Below are 20,307 nucleotides of genomic sequence, written 5' to 3'. Positions count from 1 at the left end.
CAAGAATAATGTTTAATTTGCTAAATATTTCCTCGTATAAAGTTTACCATGGAAATTGAAAAAGACAACAAGTTATCCTTTTTAGATGTCCTTCTCATCCGTTCACCTTCTGGTATTCTTACAACAACAGTTTACAGAAAACCAACTTTCACAGGTCATTATATTCTCAAAGAATCTGCTCATCAACCTTGTCAAAAAACAAGAGTCACAAAATGTTTAATCCGACAAGTAAAAACTAACTGTTCAACTTCTCATTTATTACAGAAGGAACTTTCAACTATCAAACATCACAAGAAACTAAATGGCTTCTCCAAAAAGAGTACACAACATCTTTTCGATTCTTACAACCAACACAGAACAACCAAGATTCAATATGTCGAGTTCCAATTCCTTACATTTCCGGGATTTTAGAACCAATTTCGAGAATTCTAAAGAAATATGATCTAATAGCCACTTATACACCTTTTAACAAATTATCCATCCAGTTTCCTTCATCTAAAAATAAACACTCAACTTTGTCTCCACCTAGTGTGTATCAAGTTCCTTGTAATTGAAATCTTTCTTACTTTGGACAAATTGGACGTTCCATAGAAAAAAGAATTCAAGAGAATCAATCATCAATTCAACACAACAAACCTGAGAAATCTGGATTAGAAACAAACCACAACATCCTTTAGTCCAAGACTCTTCTCCTATGCAGATATCGCTACAAATTTGAACATTTATTTAAAGAAAGTGTAGAGGCCTTACTTCAATGTCCTAACTTAAATCGTAATGACTGTATATCTATATCAAAAATTTGAGAAAGTTTAATCAGGATAACACATTAAATTAATTTTTTTTTTTAAATGTTTACTCTTCTAATACTTAGTGATATGACATCACGCAGCGCGTTCTATGTATGAACGATCAATTGTTCGTATTCCACTTTGTTTTTTAAAACTATTCCTATGTAGCCACTGAAGATGGTCTGTAATATTCAGAATGAAATATTTGGCAAATAAAACATTATTCTTGTGCTAACGTGTATATATTTCTAATCATTATGTCACAACAGAACATATTCACCTTTAGAGAATCATGCTCCCAGAAAAAGAGAAGTCTTTGGATTGTAAGGCCTAAATGCAATAAATGGATTTATTGATTTTGATTATTGATTTTATTGATCAATGAAAAGTTGATTTATAGAACAACAGTCCATAAACTTGATGCTCTGACAAAGTACAGAATACATTGCCTTCAGGGAATGTATTCTTTCAAGGAATCATGATCATAATGAAAAGAAATTTTTGGATTGTAGGGCATAAATTCAATGGTTGAATTTAGTGATCTTACTTTATGGATGAAAAGTTGCTTTGTCATCACCAACTTAGATGTCATTGTTCTGTCATTTACTATCGTGTCCATAGAATTCAAGCAAAAGTTAAAATGTTATTCTCAATCACTAGCACTTGAAGAAATGCAAAACTAAAGTTCTGCAATCAGTAGTGCTTTGGTTCAGCAAGGGCTGGTCAAAATTATGACCAAATGACCAAAGCAATCAATGCTGGGAGACTAGTATATTAAATCTGTTAACTACGTGTTCGATAGCCAGTTGGCTGTTTAGCAGGATAAAATAATAATAATAAAATAAAATAAAGATTAAAAAAAAAAACAAGATTCTAAAGATTAAACATTAAAATAAAATAAAAAAAAAACCCTGCAACCTCAACATGTGACTAGCTAACTCACTTTCAGGTAAAATGTTCTAGCTTTATATCAGCTCATTCTAACCAAAGTGTAGCAACTATTATAACCAGAACTTGAGAAATACACTCACCCATGGTAACTGCAGACTGGACAAAATAGAATATTTTTGTTTAATTTAAAAAAAAAAATAAATAAATAAAAAAAACTCCACACTATTAATCATTGGGAACTCCTATGATTTATTGGGACATACTCCATTAAAAAAATAAGGGGGGGGGAGGGGTCTTGGGCAAGGCAAGTAAATTTTTTTGCATGACATGTAGGGATTGACAATTGATCCAGCCCTGATTATGATCCTTGTAAATGTGCTATGGAAGCACCTACAGCACATTCAGATGTAAATATTTTTTCAGAACCTGCCATGCAGTTGCGGATGCTATTTGCAGCTGCTGAAAAGACAGGCAAATGAATGTTCAAGGACTGCATGTGAAACTTTCCTTGTTTATTACACGTTCTGTGTCACTGATTCTTTTTCTTCTTCTTCACCCTAATTCTATCCCTCTTAAATAATATATAATCCACAATAAGCTTCAGTATCACTCCTTAACAGAGTTCTTATATGGTGTAATCATTCTAATTTTGTTTTCGTGACTGCCTTGGCACAATAACTGTTTAGCATGTATCAGAAGCAAACAATATACCCCCTTTTTTTTTTGAAGAGTAGTCACTTTCCTTAACTCATAGACAGTATCAACCTGCAGCTCTTTGGAGAAATATGATTTATCAAGAAACCCGAATACTTTCTTCTGATTATAATGAAGCAGAACAAAATTCTATTCTATTTGATTATAACCATTATGTTTGTTATGGTTTGTAAGGAGGACAAGCCTTAAACATGGCTGAAAACGAAACTGTCACTTTCCTTAACTCATATACAGTATCAACCTGCAGCTCTTTGGAGAAATATGATTTATCAAGAAACCCGAATACTTTCTTCCGATTATAATGAAGCAGAACAAAATTCTATTCTATTTGATTATAACCATTACAGTTTAGTTATGGTTTGTAAGGAAGACAATCCTTAAACATGGCTGAAAATGAAACATATATATTACACAAACAAAATGTTCCATTTAAATTATTTCTGATAATATTACAATAACTACTTTAATTAATAAGCCCTACAGTTCTCACAATATTGTAACTGCTTGCCATCCTTAGTGACACCTAACAAACAGATCTAAAACTACAGAAAACTATAACATATATGGATAGAACAGACAGATATTTTACAATCATTCAAATAAGATAAACATTTTAAGATATAAAACATTAGCTCCTGTTGAAAATAGTGACAAGAACTACATGATCTTCTATTGCTATCATATACTGTATCCATGTATTAGTTAGCAAAGCCTAATCTTCATTCTTCGATAGACCAGCTTAAAACACCTTAAAGGAAAAGATGCCACATCTCCAGTCACTGCAGAAAGATAAACTGGCTTTGTCTATCAAAGTAATGGGCCAAGACAGAGAGAGAGAGAGAGACGAGGGGGGGGTCCAATTTTTTCAGTGTACCATTCACAGAAGTTTTTCATATGACTGGCTAGTTTGGCTGAAATACAAAACACAGGATGTTGCAACAAAACTTAATCTCATATACCCAAAGGCATTAACACCAATGCATTCAATGAAGCATAACATAATAAAATAGTTGTTATTTTTTTAATTCCAAAAATTTTTGCTCCTAAATATAACAAAATAAAGAAAGAAAAGAAAAGAAAACATCAATACTATCTGCAAAAAAAATTTTTTTTTCGTATCCATATTCACAGCCTTAATAGCAACAAATGATATGCATCACTACTGTCATCTACAACAGATCTGTTAATCTGTCAAGATTAACAGATCTGGTGTAGGCTGCATTACCTTACCTAGTAACCTCAAAAACTGACATCACATCAAATGATCAAACTGCACCTTACACAATTTGGCTAATACACAATCTTCCTTGGGAATGGAACTTTAACATCCACAGCTCAAACTGGCTCCTTTCTCCAGTTACAATAATCGACCAAAGGATGCTGAGGCACTGTTAGCAAACAACACAAATAGTCCATTCTATCCATCTGAACACCAAAAAATTACGTTATCCACCTTGACATTTCTCAACTAACTCTTCTCCCAAATACACTGTAAATGGAAGTTCCATTCTGGTAACTAAGACATCAAGTATGCCAAAATATTACAAGAAAAAGTTCATCATATCACAGATGGCTCCGGACCAAAACTCCAGATTCACATTAAGCACGTACTGTAGTTTACAATAACTGCAAAAAAAATCTATGGACAAATTCAAATCTGATTTTGAAATGGCCAAGTGAAGACTCCTGTTCAAATTGCAGTTGGGCCTTATGCTTCCTTTCCAGAGCCATTAGGTACAACCTTTGCACTTACTAACTCCTCTTGATGGTATAGTAATGGTATCACCCAAAAAGAATGCAAACTACCTATTCTTCTTCTCCTTGAACTCCTGCAAACAATCACAACAGGCCAACTCCTGCATTATTAAGAAAAGCTCACTCTACACCTCCTCTAGTGTTTCATCACAAAGAAATCAAAAGAATTCTGAACACTGGACATCAACATTCATCTGATCTTGGTACTACCGGGATCAGATGAATTGTTAAATGACTCCTTCCTACTGTATGAAAAACTTATGCTTCAGAGTTAACACCAATCCTATACCAACCTTTCAGTCTTTGCTGCTGAAACGACATCTATCCAACAACACAGACATAAATCTATATTCACAGTCCATTCCAACAAGATGGTGATAAAATTTGGCCAAATCTAATTATTCTTAGTTCAATTCACTCAAAAATCACATTGGTCATCAAAGCCAATTTCTTCACTACCATAGCCCACATCAACTAAGCAGTAAACAGCGATATGAATTTCACCACTCCCTGTCCACAGCTAATCTCCTAACCATTACAAAACCTTGAAGAAACTTGTCATTCTTGACATTTGTGGAGCATTTCATTGGGTCTGCTCAGCAAAATGCCATTTTATGATGCCTTCTACAATTTACAACTAGGTTACCAGCTTTCTTTCTCTCTCTGATTGTTCGCTATATATGGCAGATGGTTTATTCTGTTATTTCCACACCAATGCTGGAGTACCCTAGGTCTCTGGACTTTATAATTAGGTTTAAGATGGTTCCAGTATTTCTCTTTTCCCACCTCCTGTCTTCCTGACTATATTCCCTCTAATTTTTGCCAGCTCATGTGCACATAACATTTTGTGCACAAGTTTCCAGTTTCAGACTCGATATGTGCATTAATATAATATTTCTGATATTAATGTTGCCCTTTTCGCATTTAGCTATAACTTGTAAAACTGAAAGCACTAAATGAATTCACTTAAATTCATGTAGCTACAAAAATCTATCACTGTTTGCACAAGTTCAAGTGACTGTACTGTACACACAGTAGACACTCTAAAAAATGTAAGTTGGTGTCAGTTCACCTACACAACAGGCTAAAAGTAACCAATTAGAGTGTTGAAATGGATTATAGTAATATAATACTGGAGTAAAGTAATTGGAGAAGAGTTACTAAATATAATAAGTGATTTATCATATAATTTGTTTTTATAGTACATTCAAAAATTATCGACTAGAAATTCTGTAAGCAAAGATTTTGTGTGCACAGTGACTAAATGTGTGTATACCCTTTTTGACTGGTGTACACATCTTAGAGGAAACATTGCTTCCTAAAGTTATGACGTTCTCTCAATGACATTACCTCCTATCAAGTTTTCTTGAGGGAAGTACACTCATTTCTGTATTTCATTTGACAAACCCAAACCTGGTAGCACACAAACATTCGAATTTTCAAGATCTTTCCTGGCCAACGGTATAAACTCAAGTGGTTTGATTTTCTTCAGTGCAGCAATCATAATCTTGTGAACTTTCAATGCCACCAAAACATAGTCCTGTCTTATTTCAGATGAGAATGATCTCACTTTACTTTCCTTACTTCTGATAATACTGTTTTCTGAATTTCTTTCATTTGGAGAGAAATTTTAAGATCTGAGTATTATCAGAAGTAAAGGGAAGTGAATCTCTGAGATTTCTCTTCTTGGGACTTACACCTACAGCCTTTCCTGACAAAAACATCCCATTTATAGTCTTTTCAGCCTCTAAAAGATACTAGATCTATACTTTTCCACTCACAACACTATTTCTCATCCATACAATTGCTGACATTGAACAAACCTCAAATCTATCCAACCTTCAAATACAGTGCCCAACCAAAAACCTCTCTAAGGATGCTTGGTGCAATCAAGAGAGTAGTCTGATTAACTGATAATCCCACTTTATCAAATTTACTCCAATTGCTCTGTCATAGACATTTGGTTTCTGACTTATATCTCTTCTATGGTTATTTTAGACAATGTTCTGCTGAACTGGCCACCATCATCACTCCACTTTCTTCCAAGACTGTAAGAATATGACTAGTTGCTGGCCAACATTCATTGACTGTTGAACTTCAGACTTCTCCTACTCATTCATTCCACCCAATGCTGTTCTACGGAACAAGTCTCCCTCACTCTAACTTCTCTAAAGAGTACAACCTTCAGCTGTAGATTATAGTCTTGTCTTTCATTCTTCAATATTTTTTTTTCTTCTTAACCTTTTACTCCATAGCACTGATGTACTATAGGTTTTGCAATATATGATGTGTGGATGTGATAAAAATAAATAAATAAAATAAAACTAAAGTTGGGAATATATCAAAAATACAGCCACAACCTTATGAGACTGATGGGTTTGTATGTTGCATGGATATCATATCTTACTGCACACTACTGAGATACAACTCTATATAAGCGGAAAACCACAGATGCTCTGAGTGACAGGACAAGGATGAAAGAGAATTTTTTCTACTAGTGCTTTGCTAAAGCCACTGTAAAAGGAAGAGTGTCCTTTAATAGAGAACTTTGTACAATGGCAGGTTTTCCTGCCTTTTACAGTGGCTTTAGCAAAGCACTAGTAGAAAAAATTCTCTTTCACCCTTATCCTGTCACTCGGAGCATCTGTGGTTTTCCTGCCTTATATTCACCTTATATTTAAGAGTGTTTCAGAAAACTGAATTTCTGACTTAAGATTGCCGAGAACTGTAGACTATCAGTATGTGTTATAAATTTCCCATTGTGTTTTATTAGAATTGCATAAATTCAATTTCCTCTTTATAACTGAGTTCTTGTTTAATGTATATATTCTGAGGAAAATGCAATTCATTACTTTATACAATAATAATTTTTGACTGCTTATATTGCTTTAGTAGAAGGCAACGTTTTGAAATGATCAATGTAAATATTATTAGAAATCACATATCATAATTTTATATTTCAACATTATCATTGGAAATATTAACTTCTAAGTTTGATTTTATTTATAAGTAATAATGACATGAAAAACTTATTTCTTTTGTCAATATTTATATTTCATTTTTAAGTTAAGTTCTATGGTAATAACTAATGGTGGCCCACTGCACTAGTTTCATGACAGAAATGGAAACTTTAGGTCATCACACATGGTGGAACATGCATCACCTTATGGTCACGTTCAGTGAGTGTGGTGGGACGTCCACTGTGGGTAGCACTTGCAGTCGACTCCCTGCACTTCCATCTCAGTATGGTATTACTGACTGTTGACCTGGGATGGTCTAATATGTCAACAATTTGCTGAAGAGATAGACCTGCAACATGGCATCCTATCACGACGCCTCTTTCAAACTCCATCAGCTCCCTTCTCGCTGCCATTTCACCTGGACACAGTTGCACTGACTTGGGAGCATCATATTCCTCCAACTTATACCAGCTACAAATACGCGACTCGTTATATGGCAAACTGCACCGTGTCCATGGGGGGTGTTCATCGACTTCTTTCTAAGCCATTTGTGTGCGTGTGTGTGATTTTTTTTTTTTTTTAAAGGCGTGCATAAGGATCAAAGCTGTATAACTGGAAAATGACCTTCACATAGCCTTTTAAAGAATGCAGAGAGCCAAACAGGGGTTCCAACATAATGTCCAATACTTCTCGTGGTACAGGTATCTACCTGAGTTCATCTACCTGAACAAATGATGAACTATCAATTTGGAAATTAGTCAATAAATTGTATTTTTATTTTCTTAATCCAGAATGCAAAATGATAGTACAACATGACAGAATTTTAAACTGGCTTTGGTGTCGCTTATTTAAACAAAGCCTCCATTGTTTTTGTCAAGGATCCAGAGAGAACAGCAAAAAGTCAATTACTGGAACAAATCTCAACTCAACATCATGAGAGCTGAAGATTGGCACAGTGAACATAAGAAGCATCGATGGAAAAGTAATGGATCTAGTATTAGAAATGAATAATTACCAGATTGACATAATACATGTTAGTAAAACACAAATGATATCTTCTAAATAACAAGTACCAGATATTTTATTCAGGTAATAATGATCAGGAAAGAGGAGTAGCTATTATATTTAACACTAAATGCAAAGATAATTTCCTTAAATGGCAAGCAAATATCGGAATGGAGAACTGAAAAATGAGATTGATCAGCGCCTGTTGTTCCATAGAAGGTTACATGGCAAAATTTATATAAGGAGAAGTGGAATTTTTCGAGGTATTAGAGAAGGAATGAAAAAGAAAAATTTGGTTCTTGTTGGAGATCTAAACACAGAGTAGGAAATAAATCCCATAGGCATACAGAAACATTTCAGGAAAATTTGGAGAAAAGCACAACACTAATAATAATAGTAAACGCTTGCTGGATTTCTGTTCGGGACATGGACTAGTAATTACCAACATCATATTCCAACATAAAAATGTACACAAATTCACATGGAGAGAGAAGATGCAAGAAATAAGAAAAATCTTATTTATTAAATATGTTATCGTTGATAGTGATACTTTCCCACTGAATCAGGCTGCAAGAGAATACACAGGACTCAAATTGGAAGTGATCACCATTTAGTTTTGAGCAGGATAAAACTGCATTTCATATTGAAAAGATTGTGTAAGAAAAGTAGAGAGGATACAGAAAATTCCTGGTAAGTGGGTCAGATTGTTCTCTTAGAGAATACAGAGAAAAATATAAGAAAACAAAGCAATGTGCAAAACTAGCAGGCAAAATCCATAAGCTGATAAGAACACAGAAAAAAAAAAAGAAAAAAATCTGCAAGATGGCAAAATATTATGGAGGCTATGGAAAAGCTTAGAAATAGAAGAAAGAGCATTACAAAAGGAATCAGAGATTATAAATGTGGAATGAAAACTGACATTAAAAATATTCTGGATGTCTGGAGTAATTACTTTGAAAGCTTGTTAAATGAAACAAGCAATAACAACATGGTGGTAGAAAACCTCAAGAGGAATTGCAATCAGGAATATTGTAAGCCCACAGTTAAAAGAACTGTGGCTGGCAGTGTGCCAAGAAGTCAATTCATGTTGAAGGAGAGAGAAAAAAATAAGTTGATGAACAAATTTGTCACCAACATGCAAACATGTGCTTATGCATAAAATTTTCCCACTGTTATACAAGCAAAATAGTTACCACTTTAAAAATTAGAATTCTCGTAAAAGAAAGGCTAATTTTCCAACATGTAATAATAAATATCATCCCACGAAATACATTGATTACCTTATTATTGGAATGGATTTGCCTTCTTCTGCCATGCGCAAAAGTGTCGATGGGTCTCGCATCTGTGGTCAAACAGTACATATCAATACCAAGTGGAAATGATATCACAAACCTATAGATGATATTCAACCAGAAATGCTCAAATATGGAGTTATAAAAGTTTTACAATGGCTAATTGCATAATTCAGAAGCTCTGGTCAGAGAAGTCAGATTCCAGATGACTGGAGTAGAGCTCTTATACACTAGCGTCCAAAAGCGCTAAGGACAAACTACATGTTTACCTTTATATGAAAAACTTTTCATGATTACAGCCAAATGTGAACATAAATCTACTGCAAGCATACTAATAAATTATATTACATGAAAAATGTGTTATAAATTTCATACAAATTAAACTGCAATGTTTTTGGCAAAAGCTGCAAATTTCCTAAGGACATAGTTAGGAATTAATGTACGGTGCTTACAGAAAACTATGTGGAGAGATATTTCAGTATTGAATATGTCCATCCCAAACTGCAATGTGCCTCTTATGTCATACCACGATTAGCACCAAGTGATTCAGGAGTTCTTGAGGCAAACTAGCTCACTTCTCCTTCACAGCAAGGATAAGGCTTTGTTTGTTTTCTGGAGGAGAATTTCAAGCAGCAATGCATCTCCTTATTGCATCCAAAATGTGTTCTATGGGGTTGAGATCATCTGGGGAGTGTGCTGGTCACTCTATTTGATTAATATCCTCTGTCTCCAGAAGTATCTCCACTGTTTTCGTGTACGATGTGGTTTGGCACTGTCATCCATAAAAATGAATTCTTTGCCTACAGCACCATGAAACAATCAAACATGACATTGAAGAACATCACTGTTCAGCAGTCATAGTCCCTTTGTCCAGGACTTGTAGATTGATGCATCCATTAAGCATAATGCCTCGCCACACCATGATCCCAGCACCTCCATATCTATCCCTTTCAAGAACATTCTTGCAAACATTAGCCCATCGGTGTCTTTTCCAATTTTTATGGATACAACACCACTCAAAATGTGCTCTAAGATGAGCTGTGGATAAAGGGACACAGACTACAAGCCTTCAGGCATATAGGCCTACTTATCACAGACATCTTGCCACAGTTTGTCAAGATATCTCATTATATCTGTCTAACCTAACCTATGCTTGAATGGAGTCAACTTGCAAGCTGACCAGCTGTGGTGCATTGATAACACATTCCAATGGTTTGAAACACTGCTGAGAGCCTGGATACAATAGTATGTGAGATTCCAAACTCTCTGGCAAAATCAGTAATTCTGAAGCCTTATTCAAGCTTTCCAATTATTCTTTCCCACATGAAATCATCTAGGTGATCTCTGAGACATTACATTGCAACTTTATTCCTTCAAACACAATTCAATTAGTGCAGCCTTTTATCCTGCTGAGTGCTACCACCAGACCCCTTTGGGCGCTATTTGAAATTTTGAATGTGTACCCACTTTTTACTCGAAATCGTCAGTTATACAAATTTACACAGGCTTTTTAATCTTTAAAAATCTTCAAATGAATGTGAGAAATACAGAGGAATTTCCTTACTGATCATTCCTGGTAAAATCTATACAAGTATATTTGAAAAACAGCTAAGAAAAATTGTGAAAGGAAGCTTGGAGAAGAACAAGGTCGATTCAAGCCAAATAGAGGTTGTCAGGACCAGATTTTCAATTTAAGACAAAGAGTTGAGAAATCATGGGAATATAACAAGGTTCCATATTTATTTAAATTTCACAGATCTGGAAAAGACATGACAAGGTGCTAAGAGAAAGGTCATTCAAAACACTACAGTTAAATGGTGTAAATGGGAAAGTATATGAAGCAATACTTAGTTTATATTTTATATTGCCAGCCTGGTTGGCCAAGTGGTTAGCATATCGGCTCTCCACTCAAAAGGCTGCGGATGCCCACATCACAAGCATCCATGCCCACAGCGGGATTCAAATCCCGCTGTGGGCATGGATGTTTGTGATTGTAGGTGAAAATACTAGTAATGTTGGTTGGCAGTAGATGGTGTTAGTGTAGTTGCGGTTTGTTGTGGTTGGTGGATTGAGTGGCGGAGATGGAGAGTTGTAGCGTAGGTATCCTCCCTCGATGAGTCTTTGGACTCCATGGAGGGGTCACTTAATAATAATAATAATATTTGAGTAGTAAGTCAGCAGTCATCAAGTAGTAAGTCATTAAGGATGTGTGCAGTATCTCTACAATTATTCATCATCTTTATGGATCACATTATGAAGGAAAATGATACTTAACCTGATATCAAAATCGGAGAGGTTTATTTCAGCTGTTAATTTTATGCAGATGTTATTCTTCTAAATAAATCCATTACACATCTCCAGGATTCCCTAACTAAACTGAATAAAGATTGTAATATATTTGGTGTGAATTTCTGCCTATTTTCATTGTCTCTGTCTTTTTGTTGCTGATTTTCAATGAAACGTTGAAAATATCAACTGCATCCTGAAAAGAGGAACTATAGAACAAGGAAAATTTTTCCACTATTTAGGTATAATTTTTAGTGAAGATGCAAATAAAATATGGAAATAGACAACAGATTTAGCAAAGCTGGAATGGTAGAAAGTCAAATGAATAAATTTATATGGAATAAGTGAAACACTAAACTAGCTGTATAGTAGATAGTGTTGAAATCAATTTTAATATACGGATTTCAGAGCAGTTAAAAATATAACATTTGATCAAAGAATGCACATCATGAATATGACAGTTCTAAGATTGGAGGATGGAACAGATGGCATCAATGGCAGTATCATATTAAAATGACAATATCAGGAAAGAACTTGTTAGCATTCAGGAATGTGTTAGCAGAGTTAATTTCAGAAAGATAATGGGAGAGGGAAAGTTAGTAAGTGTTCGTTGTCAAGATGGCAGGAATAAAATCCAGAAGACCCTGAGCTAGGTGGATTGATATAGTAAAAAGTTCCTTAGTAGATAGAAATATAAGATATGATAATATTGGAGTCTTGACAGATAAGAAATTAATTTGGAGGATCAATAGGAAGTTAGTAATGATGTAACTTTTTCATGTAGTATTATGATAATATCCTGTACTCATGTACTCACCCCCTGATGGTACATGTCAGGAATTTGATGATGATATTTTTAAAGTGCCTTAGAATGAAATACTTGTTCTGAAAGCAATCTTTGTATATTATATATTTTTATTTTAATTAATGTACATTGAAATTATTAAATTAATTTCTTTTTTTTTGGTATTTAGAAGTGTGAATGCTCAATTCTCTTAATTATTAAGGAAGTAAAATTGTTTTGAAATAATAGAGGAGAGAATTATCATTAGTAATATATATAATACGAGGGATGTTCAAAAAAAGACCAAACTTTTTAAACAGCATGCCAACTGGCACAGAGAGTGCACTGCAGCTACTGAGAGAACCTAGTGATAGGTTTTTACAACAAACTGCCATCTGCCCGTTCTGCTATGAGCATTAGTCGTCGAGTTACATCAGCTGAAGTAAGTATGTGCACAAGCTGTTCATCAGATTAGTGACAAAGAAAGAGCTTGAAGAATGTGTGTGTGAAATTTTGCTGCAAACTTGGCAAAAATTTTACAGACATTTCACTTGCTTAACCAAGTATGGGAAGGACTGTATGAGCCAAATGCAGTGCTATGAGTGGTTGAAGCATTTTAAAAAGGGCAGAACATCGGTTGGTGAAGATCCCAGACCTGGACGACCTTCCACATCAGAAGATGATGACGACCATGTCGAGAGAGTTTGTGTTGTAATTCATGGAGATCATCGTTTAACTGTCCGAGAAGTTGCTGACGAAGTGGGCATCAGCATAGGATCTTGCCATCAAATTTTGACTGAAAAACTTCAGATGTGTTGTGTCAGTGCAAAATTCATGCTTCATTTGTTGACTGACAATCAGAAAGAGAACCATGCCGAAATCAGTCAGGAACTGCTTACCAATGCAGATGGTAATGAAAACTTTCTTAAGAACATCATAACAGGAGATGAGATGTGGCTTTATGGTGATGTTGAAACCAAGATGCAATTGTTGCAGTGGGTGGGGAAAGGATCTCCTGAACCAAAAAAAGCATAAATGAGTCAGTCAATGGAAAGGCATTGTCCATTATGAATTTGTATCCCGTGGTCAGATAGTAAACAAAGAGTTATACCAGGAAGTTTTAGTGCATTTGAGGGATGCTGTGCATAGGAAGAGGCCTGAATTGTGAGAAAACCAAACTTGGATGTTGCACCACAACAATGTACCAGCTCATGCATCTCTCCTCATCTGCACGTTATATGGCAAAACATCAGACGTCCGTTGTGCCCCATCCACCTTATTCTCCAGACTTAGACTCAGCAGACTTTATTCCTGTTTCCTAAACTTAAAACTACTTTGAAAGGACATCATTTCCAAACCATAGAGGAGATTCAGGAAAATACAATAAGAGAACTGCACACCATCACAGAAAGTGCATTCCAACAATGGAAGAAACATTGGGAACGACATCACCAGTAGAGGGGGGGGGGGAATTACTTTGAAGGGTACAGTGCTTAAAATGTTGTACAAGGAGTAATAGTCTTTATAGCAAAAGTTCAGTCTTTTTTTGAACACCCCTTGTAGATTTAATGTGTGTTTAGATATTAGTACAGCAATTTAATACTATTTGCAGTCGAATAGAACAACTATGATAGCTAAGAGACACATTTACATTGTCCATGATTTTTTCAAAACAAAAACACTGTTGCATGTAATTTTTACAGACTTAACACGAAAGGATGATTCAGTCTTTGTAAACTTTATATAAAACTGTCAAAGTTATGACATACAGGAAAAAATGACATCATTTTTCTCAACTTCTAACATGAATGATATTGAAACATGTTTTGATAATGCACAGAAAATAATCTGGGCATTCCCAGATAACCAGAATATCATCACCACACCAGGCATTAATATATAATGGATAATTCATACAAATAAATACATATAAACTCAGGAAAAAAGAATATAACAAGTCATGTTTCTGAATATACACCAACTGGGAAAATTGAGATTTAAAAAATTTGTATTCAGAACCACATCGAATGAGTAGGACATTAATGGTAAGTGATGAAACTGGCTTAAAAGTAACTAATTTACATATAAAAAGCATCTTTATTAAAAGATTACCAGTTAAAAAAAAAGGAAAAAAAAGCAGTTTCATACAGTAATCATGTGATTCTAACTTACTTCACACATTGATAATCGCAACACAACTACCCCTCTGCTAATAACCCGTCCGAGTACACCTTCCTGAAGATGTTTGCGACCTAAGTCTACTCTTTTCCACAACGTTTCATCAAAACTACAGAAAATAAATAATATATATCTCACAAATATTATAATAGGATATAATATTCATTGCACTAAAAATTAAATTCCATATTTAAAAAAGCAACTGCTCATTTCTCAGACTTTAACCACCCAAATTAACTATCTTTATACTCCATATCCCTATTATTTCCATGCATTTAATAGAACACTATGCATTCATATTTGACTGACAGCTAAAGATGCCATAGCAGGAAGGGTGGGTAAATGATAGTTTAACCGTTGAAGAATTGCTAAACAGAATTTACATCAAAATTTAAAAACACAATGCTAAATCTGATTTCAATTGAGTTTATTCTAAGGTATACAAGATATTATCTTGTATATTAATACCCCTCCAGCATAATTGAGGAGGGGGAAAACATTAGTTCATGTCATAATTTTCTGCTAATCTATTATTTATCAGATTGTCAACAGGGTTCTTTTACTTTTGTCTGCTAAACTCCCAACAGCATCTATAAAGAGGGACTAGCAAAACAGTGTTTTGCTAGTCCCATCTGCCATTCTGTTTAAGTGACTGTATCAACTCAGATGCTTACAAATTTCTGAGTACTAAATGTCCAGTTGTTATGCTAATGAAGCCATCTATTCACTCTCTGATTTTCCTATGAAATTTCATATTTACAGTCTCCATTCTTTCAAAAGTTTTATTTCTAATCAAACTCTTGGATCCATGTGATTGAAACTGGTTTAAACACTGTCTACTGCTAGTTTGCATTTCAGCTGATTTCTCTATTGTTTCATATCATTTTATTTTAACTGTCTTCTCACCATAAACTAGCCTTACTTATTTTATTATCTATTTTCAAATTTATCTTCACAAAACTATATCTAATATGATCAATCATTATACAGAAGTTGTAGGAGACACAGGAATAGTTTATTGGTTACAGTCAATTTCCTTTAGAATAGTACTGTGCCTATGCAGCTCTGGTGAGAAAGAATTTGGTAATCTGCTATGCAGAATTAACTATTTGTTGATGTTACTTATTCTACAGTTTGTCACTAAGAATGTAGTTGATATTTCCAATTTTCCTGAACATTTTCATTGTTTATCTTTAATTGCTGTTTTTTTTTAATCTTTTTTATTACTATTCTTTTTATTGTTTTATTATTTATTACCATTTTGTAGCAATAAATTATTTAATTTGATTTCTTCTTCTTCTTTGGCACTACAGTCCCACGTAGGGCCTTGGCCTCCCATTTTTGGGTTTCATAACTTATTATGAGGTGGGGTTGTTACCCCCACTCTCAATCATGTGTAATTGTCTGTGATGTGTTGTGTTCTTAAGACTGGTTTGCCCACTTTGTGGGAGGAAAAACCCCAGATAAACTGGGGAGAAAAACTCTGCAGCTCAAGTCCTAGACCGGCTAACTTGGCTATGCCTGAGAAAGATCCTTAGCTCCTCACGTCAGTGAGATGACAATCGAACGCAGGGCACTCCTTTCCTAGGCATATGGTTGCAGAGCACGTAACCACTCAGCTGACTGCAGACATTTAATTTGAATTTACTAAATATAATTTGCTAGCCTTAATGATTAGGAGATTTATTTACAGATCTCTACAAGTCTCATTTACTTATATATGATGCTATGTATTAAAAGATGTTTTCTGTATCAAGAGGACAAGAATAATGTTATCAAAATTGAGTAATCAACTGCAACTAGAGTAATATCAATTTTGATAGAATTAACATCACTTTCCTTAGCAATATAACCCTTAAAGATAGCATACAACACAGCTAAATTATAAACATAATCCATCTCTATAAAATGCAGAGAATGCACATCTTTGTCTTACACTTGATTAATATCAAACCATTGTCCTGTACAATCCTCAATTCCAATTACTGATCTTCAATTTGAATATAAGTTGTATATTGTTGAAGATACAAATAACAAATAACAGATGATAGAATTAACATCACTTTCCTTAGCAATATAACCCTTAAAGATAGCATACAACACAGCTAAATTATAAACATAATCCATCTCTGTCATATGCCATCTCTATAAAATGCAGAGAATGCACATCTTTGTCTTACACTTGATTAATATCAAACCATTGTCCTGTACAATCCTCAATTCCAATTACTGATCTTCAATTTGAATATAAGTTATATATTGTTGAAGATACAAATAACTTTTTCAGATGTTTTCAAAATAGTTTTTCTCTTGATACTTTATTATGTGCCTTGACAAGTTCTACAAAACATAAATAGAGATTGTTGTTAAAAATACTCACACTATAGCAAACTCATAAGAACTACAATAACTGGTTACAGGGAATTTCCTTTAGAACTGCCAGCAATTATGCCTACAGGGATTTGGTTGTAACTCTGGTAGCAAATGGTTTGTTACAGTATGTGAGTTTATGATTGTGTTTGCATTAGCTGACTAGATTTTCATGATTTTTCTTTTATTTGAATTAAGTAATAAATTTCATCTGATACCCTCTATTTGGAATGAATCCAGTTTGTTCTTAATTCTTCAAGTTAACTTTTTTTTCTTTTCAAGTATGCTTGCAAAAATCTGGTACAATGAGTGTTTTGCTCAAGTAGAGTGCATTTCTTTCCATCACAAACATGTTAAATGTTTGTGATGGAGAGGAATAAATCACCTTATTGTGTTGTACTTGCTTACAGGGTTGGATATAAGAATCTTATATGCTTTCCATTTAAATATTGGACAAGCATGACACAAATCATGGATGCGATTTCATTGAAACCAAAACTAAACCTAATCAGTTTGTTTCATGATATATTTAGAGAAAATAAGCAAAATTCTAAATTTGATTGGTTTACTTAGATTACTAAAATGTGTAAGAAATAATATGTGAATCTACATAAATTAGAAATGAGACACGTGTAAATAACTGGTACATTTAAAGGGAACGAATACATGAGCAGGATAAAAGTAAATTTCATATTGAAACAAAAAAGTGTTTAAGAAAGTAAAAAATAATCAAAGTCGAGCAACTCAGAGGTGAACTGAAGACTCAAATATCATTCAAGAAAAATAAAGGAGTTTGAAGACAAGAATTAAGCTTTAGGGACTCAGTGACAAACTCTAAAGTAAACATTGATTGATTCAGCCAAGCAATATGGTTGGCAGAGCATATGGCAAAGTTGTTTGCAAGAAGAGAACTCCATGGTGGATGACTCAGGAAGTTAAAGAAATACCCATGAAATAAAAAAAAAAAACTATCAAAAAGTTCCTTTCTAATAAATCAGCATGTGCTCTGAGAAAATGTAAGAGTACTGTAAAACAGAACAATAAAGAGTACTGTAAAAGGAATTAGAGATGATAATGATATACTAGATGTTTGGAGTAATTACTTTGAAGGCAGCCAAAATGAAAAAAAAAAGTGATAGAAAACAATTAATATTAATATCAGATATTAATACCTATTAATACCAGAGATAGAAAAGACATTAAAAACCTCAAATGTGAAAAGACATTTGGAATAGGTGATACCCAAACAAAAATGCTCAAATATGGATGCATGAAAGCTTTAGAGTTTTTGCACTGCATAATTTCCAAAGTTATGGTCAGAAGGTTGAATTCCAGATGATTGGACCAGAGCACTTATAGCATCCATCTACAAAAGAGGAAATAAAATTGAATATGAAAATTACAGAGGAATTCCCTTGCTGAGTGTTCCAGATAAGTTTTATGCAAGCATACTTAATGAAGAGAGTAAAAAAAATTGTGGAAAGGAAACTTAGAAAAGAATAAGCTGAGTTTAGAGTTTTTGCACTGCATAATTTCCAAAGTTATGGTCAGAAGGTTGAATTCCAGATGATTGGACCAGAGCACTTATAGCATCCATCTACAAAAGAGGAAATAAAATTGAATATGAAAATTACAGAGGAATTCCCTTGCTGAGTGTTCCAGATAAGTTTTATGCAAGCATACTTAATGAAGAGAGTAAAAAAAATTGTGGAAAGGAAACTTAGAAAAGAATAAGCTGAGTTTAGACCAAAAAGATGCTGTAGGAATCAGACTTTCAATTCAAGATAACTGGAATTACAACAAGGATCTATAATTGAGTTGTGCAAATCTGGAAAAGGAATAAGGCAAGGTGCCAAGAGAGCGAGAGAAAGAGAAGTTATTCAAAACATTACGAGGATATGGAGTAAATGGAACATCATTATACAGAGCAATACATATCTCTAAGTTGTAAGCCTTTAGAACTGAAATAAGTACAATATTTTAACATAAAAATCAGACAGGAGACACTAGGGTGTGCACCACCTCCACTGTTATTCGTCATCTATATGCTATAACATTATCAAAAAGTGGCATTAGGCCTGATATCAAAACTAAAGATATCCAACTTTCTTTACTTTATGCAGATAATGTTATACTCCTAAACAAATTCAGTAAAAAGTTGCAGGATTTCCTAATTAAATTGAATAACAGCTGTAATAAATTCATATGAAAATCAGCAATAAAAAGACAAAGACTATGAAAATAAGCAGGAAAATCAACTTGAATGGAGAACTATAAAGCAAGTAAAAATACTTGCTCTATTCTCCATTTCTATTCAGCTGAATAGAAAACTATTCAGCTATTTAGGCAAAAAAGACAAATGCCTTTTTTTTGCCTAATCTGCCAAATCTGAATTGGAACAATTGTCTCCCCCCCCCCCCACAAAAAAAAGTTTGGGAGATTCTTATCTTATCATCAAAAATAGTTGTTTAATAATATTATTTATTAATACTAATTTCTAGCACGCGGCAATAGTTTTTAATTGGTAAACCACCGACACTGCTGTATGTACACTTCATAATCCGGTTCCTTGATTGCTTGTTTCTACACACTGATGATGTACTGTTATTTTCAGTACAAAATATCTGTACCTTCATTTCATTAAAGTTAATTACTGTAGTTATCGTGTAATTTATTATTTATAATCATGCCACAGGTACCTTTAAAGATTAGATTTATTTTTAATGTTTTTACCAAAGTCTTCCCATGACTTTTGTTTAGCTAATTTTACATAATGCTTTGCTTTCACACATTTTTCTCTGTATACCCTAAGTGCACAAGGTGACTTACTCGCCAGGAATTTACAATATGCTTTCTTCTTTTCCTTGACCATCTCTTTAACTTCCTGAGTCCACCATGGAGTTCTGATTTTTCTATCCTTGTGTCTCCGGCTGAATCAAAGTTTTCTTTAGGGGGTTTGTCACTGAATCTCCAAGGTTTGGTTCTTGTTTTCAACCTCTTTGTTTTTCTTGAATAATGTTGGTGTATTTAAGTTGACAGTTCACTTCTGATAACTGTTAACTTTGATTCATTTCAGAACTTTCTTATACACCCTTCTTTTCAATATGAAGTTCAATTTTATTCTGCTCAGCACTGAATGGTAATCACTTCCTATTTCAAATCCTCTATATACGCTTGTGCCCTGAACCAGCAGGAAAGCATTGCTGTCAACAACAGTCAATGAAACTTTTCTTATTCCTTGCATCATCTCTCCATGTAAATATGTGAATGCATACAACACAAAC

General features: G+C 34.0%; 1 protein-coding gene across 1 annotated transcript in view; it reads right to left on the bottom strand.

Moving 5' to 3' along the window:
• Skp2 (S-phase kinase-associated protein 2) overlaps window positions 1–20,307 on the bottom strand; it is a 105,741-nt gene that overhangs the window by 56,743 nt on the left and 28,691 nt on the right. The window contains exon 4 of the mRNA XM_090408421.1: window positions 14,648–14,762. Coding sequence (XP_090264547.1) covers window positions 14,648–14,762 — 115 coding nt within the window. The remainder of the gene's footprint in view (window positions 1–14,647; window positions 14,763–20,307) is intronic.

The sequence above is a fragment of the Typopeltis vanoorti genome, chromosome 18, assembly GCF_054136105.1.
Source record: "Typopeltis vanoorti isolate ZY-2024b chromosome 18, IOZ_Tvanoo_1.0, whole genome shotgun sequence".
NCBI lineage: Eukaryota > Metazoa > Arthropoda > Arachnida > Uropygi > Thelyphonidae > Typopeltis > Typopeltis vanoorti.
This window is presented reverse-complemented; position numbering and strand designations above follow the sequence as displayed.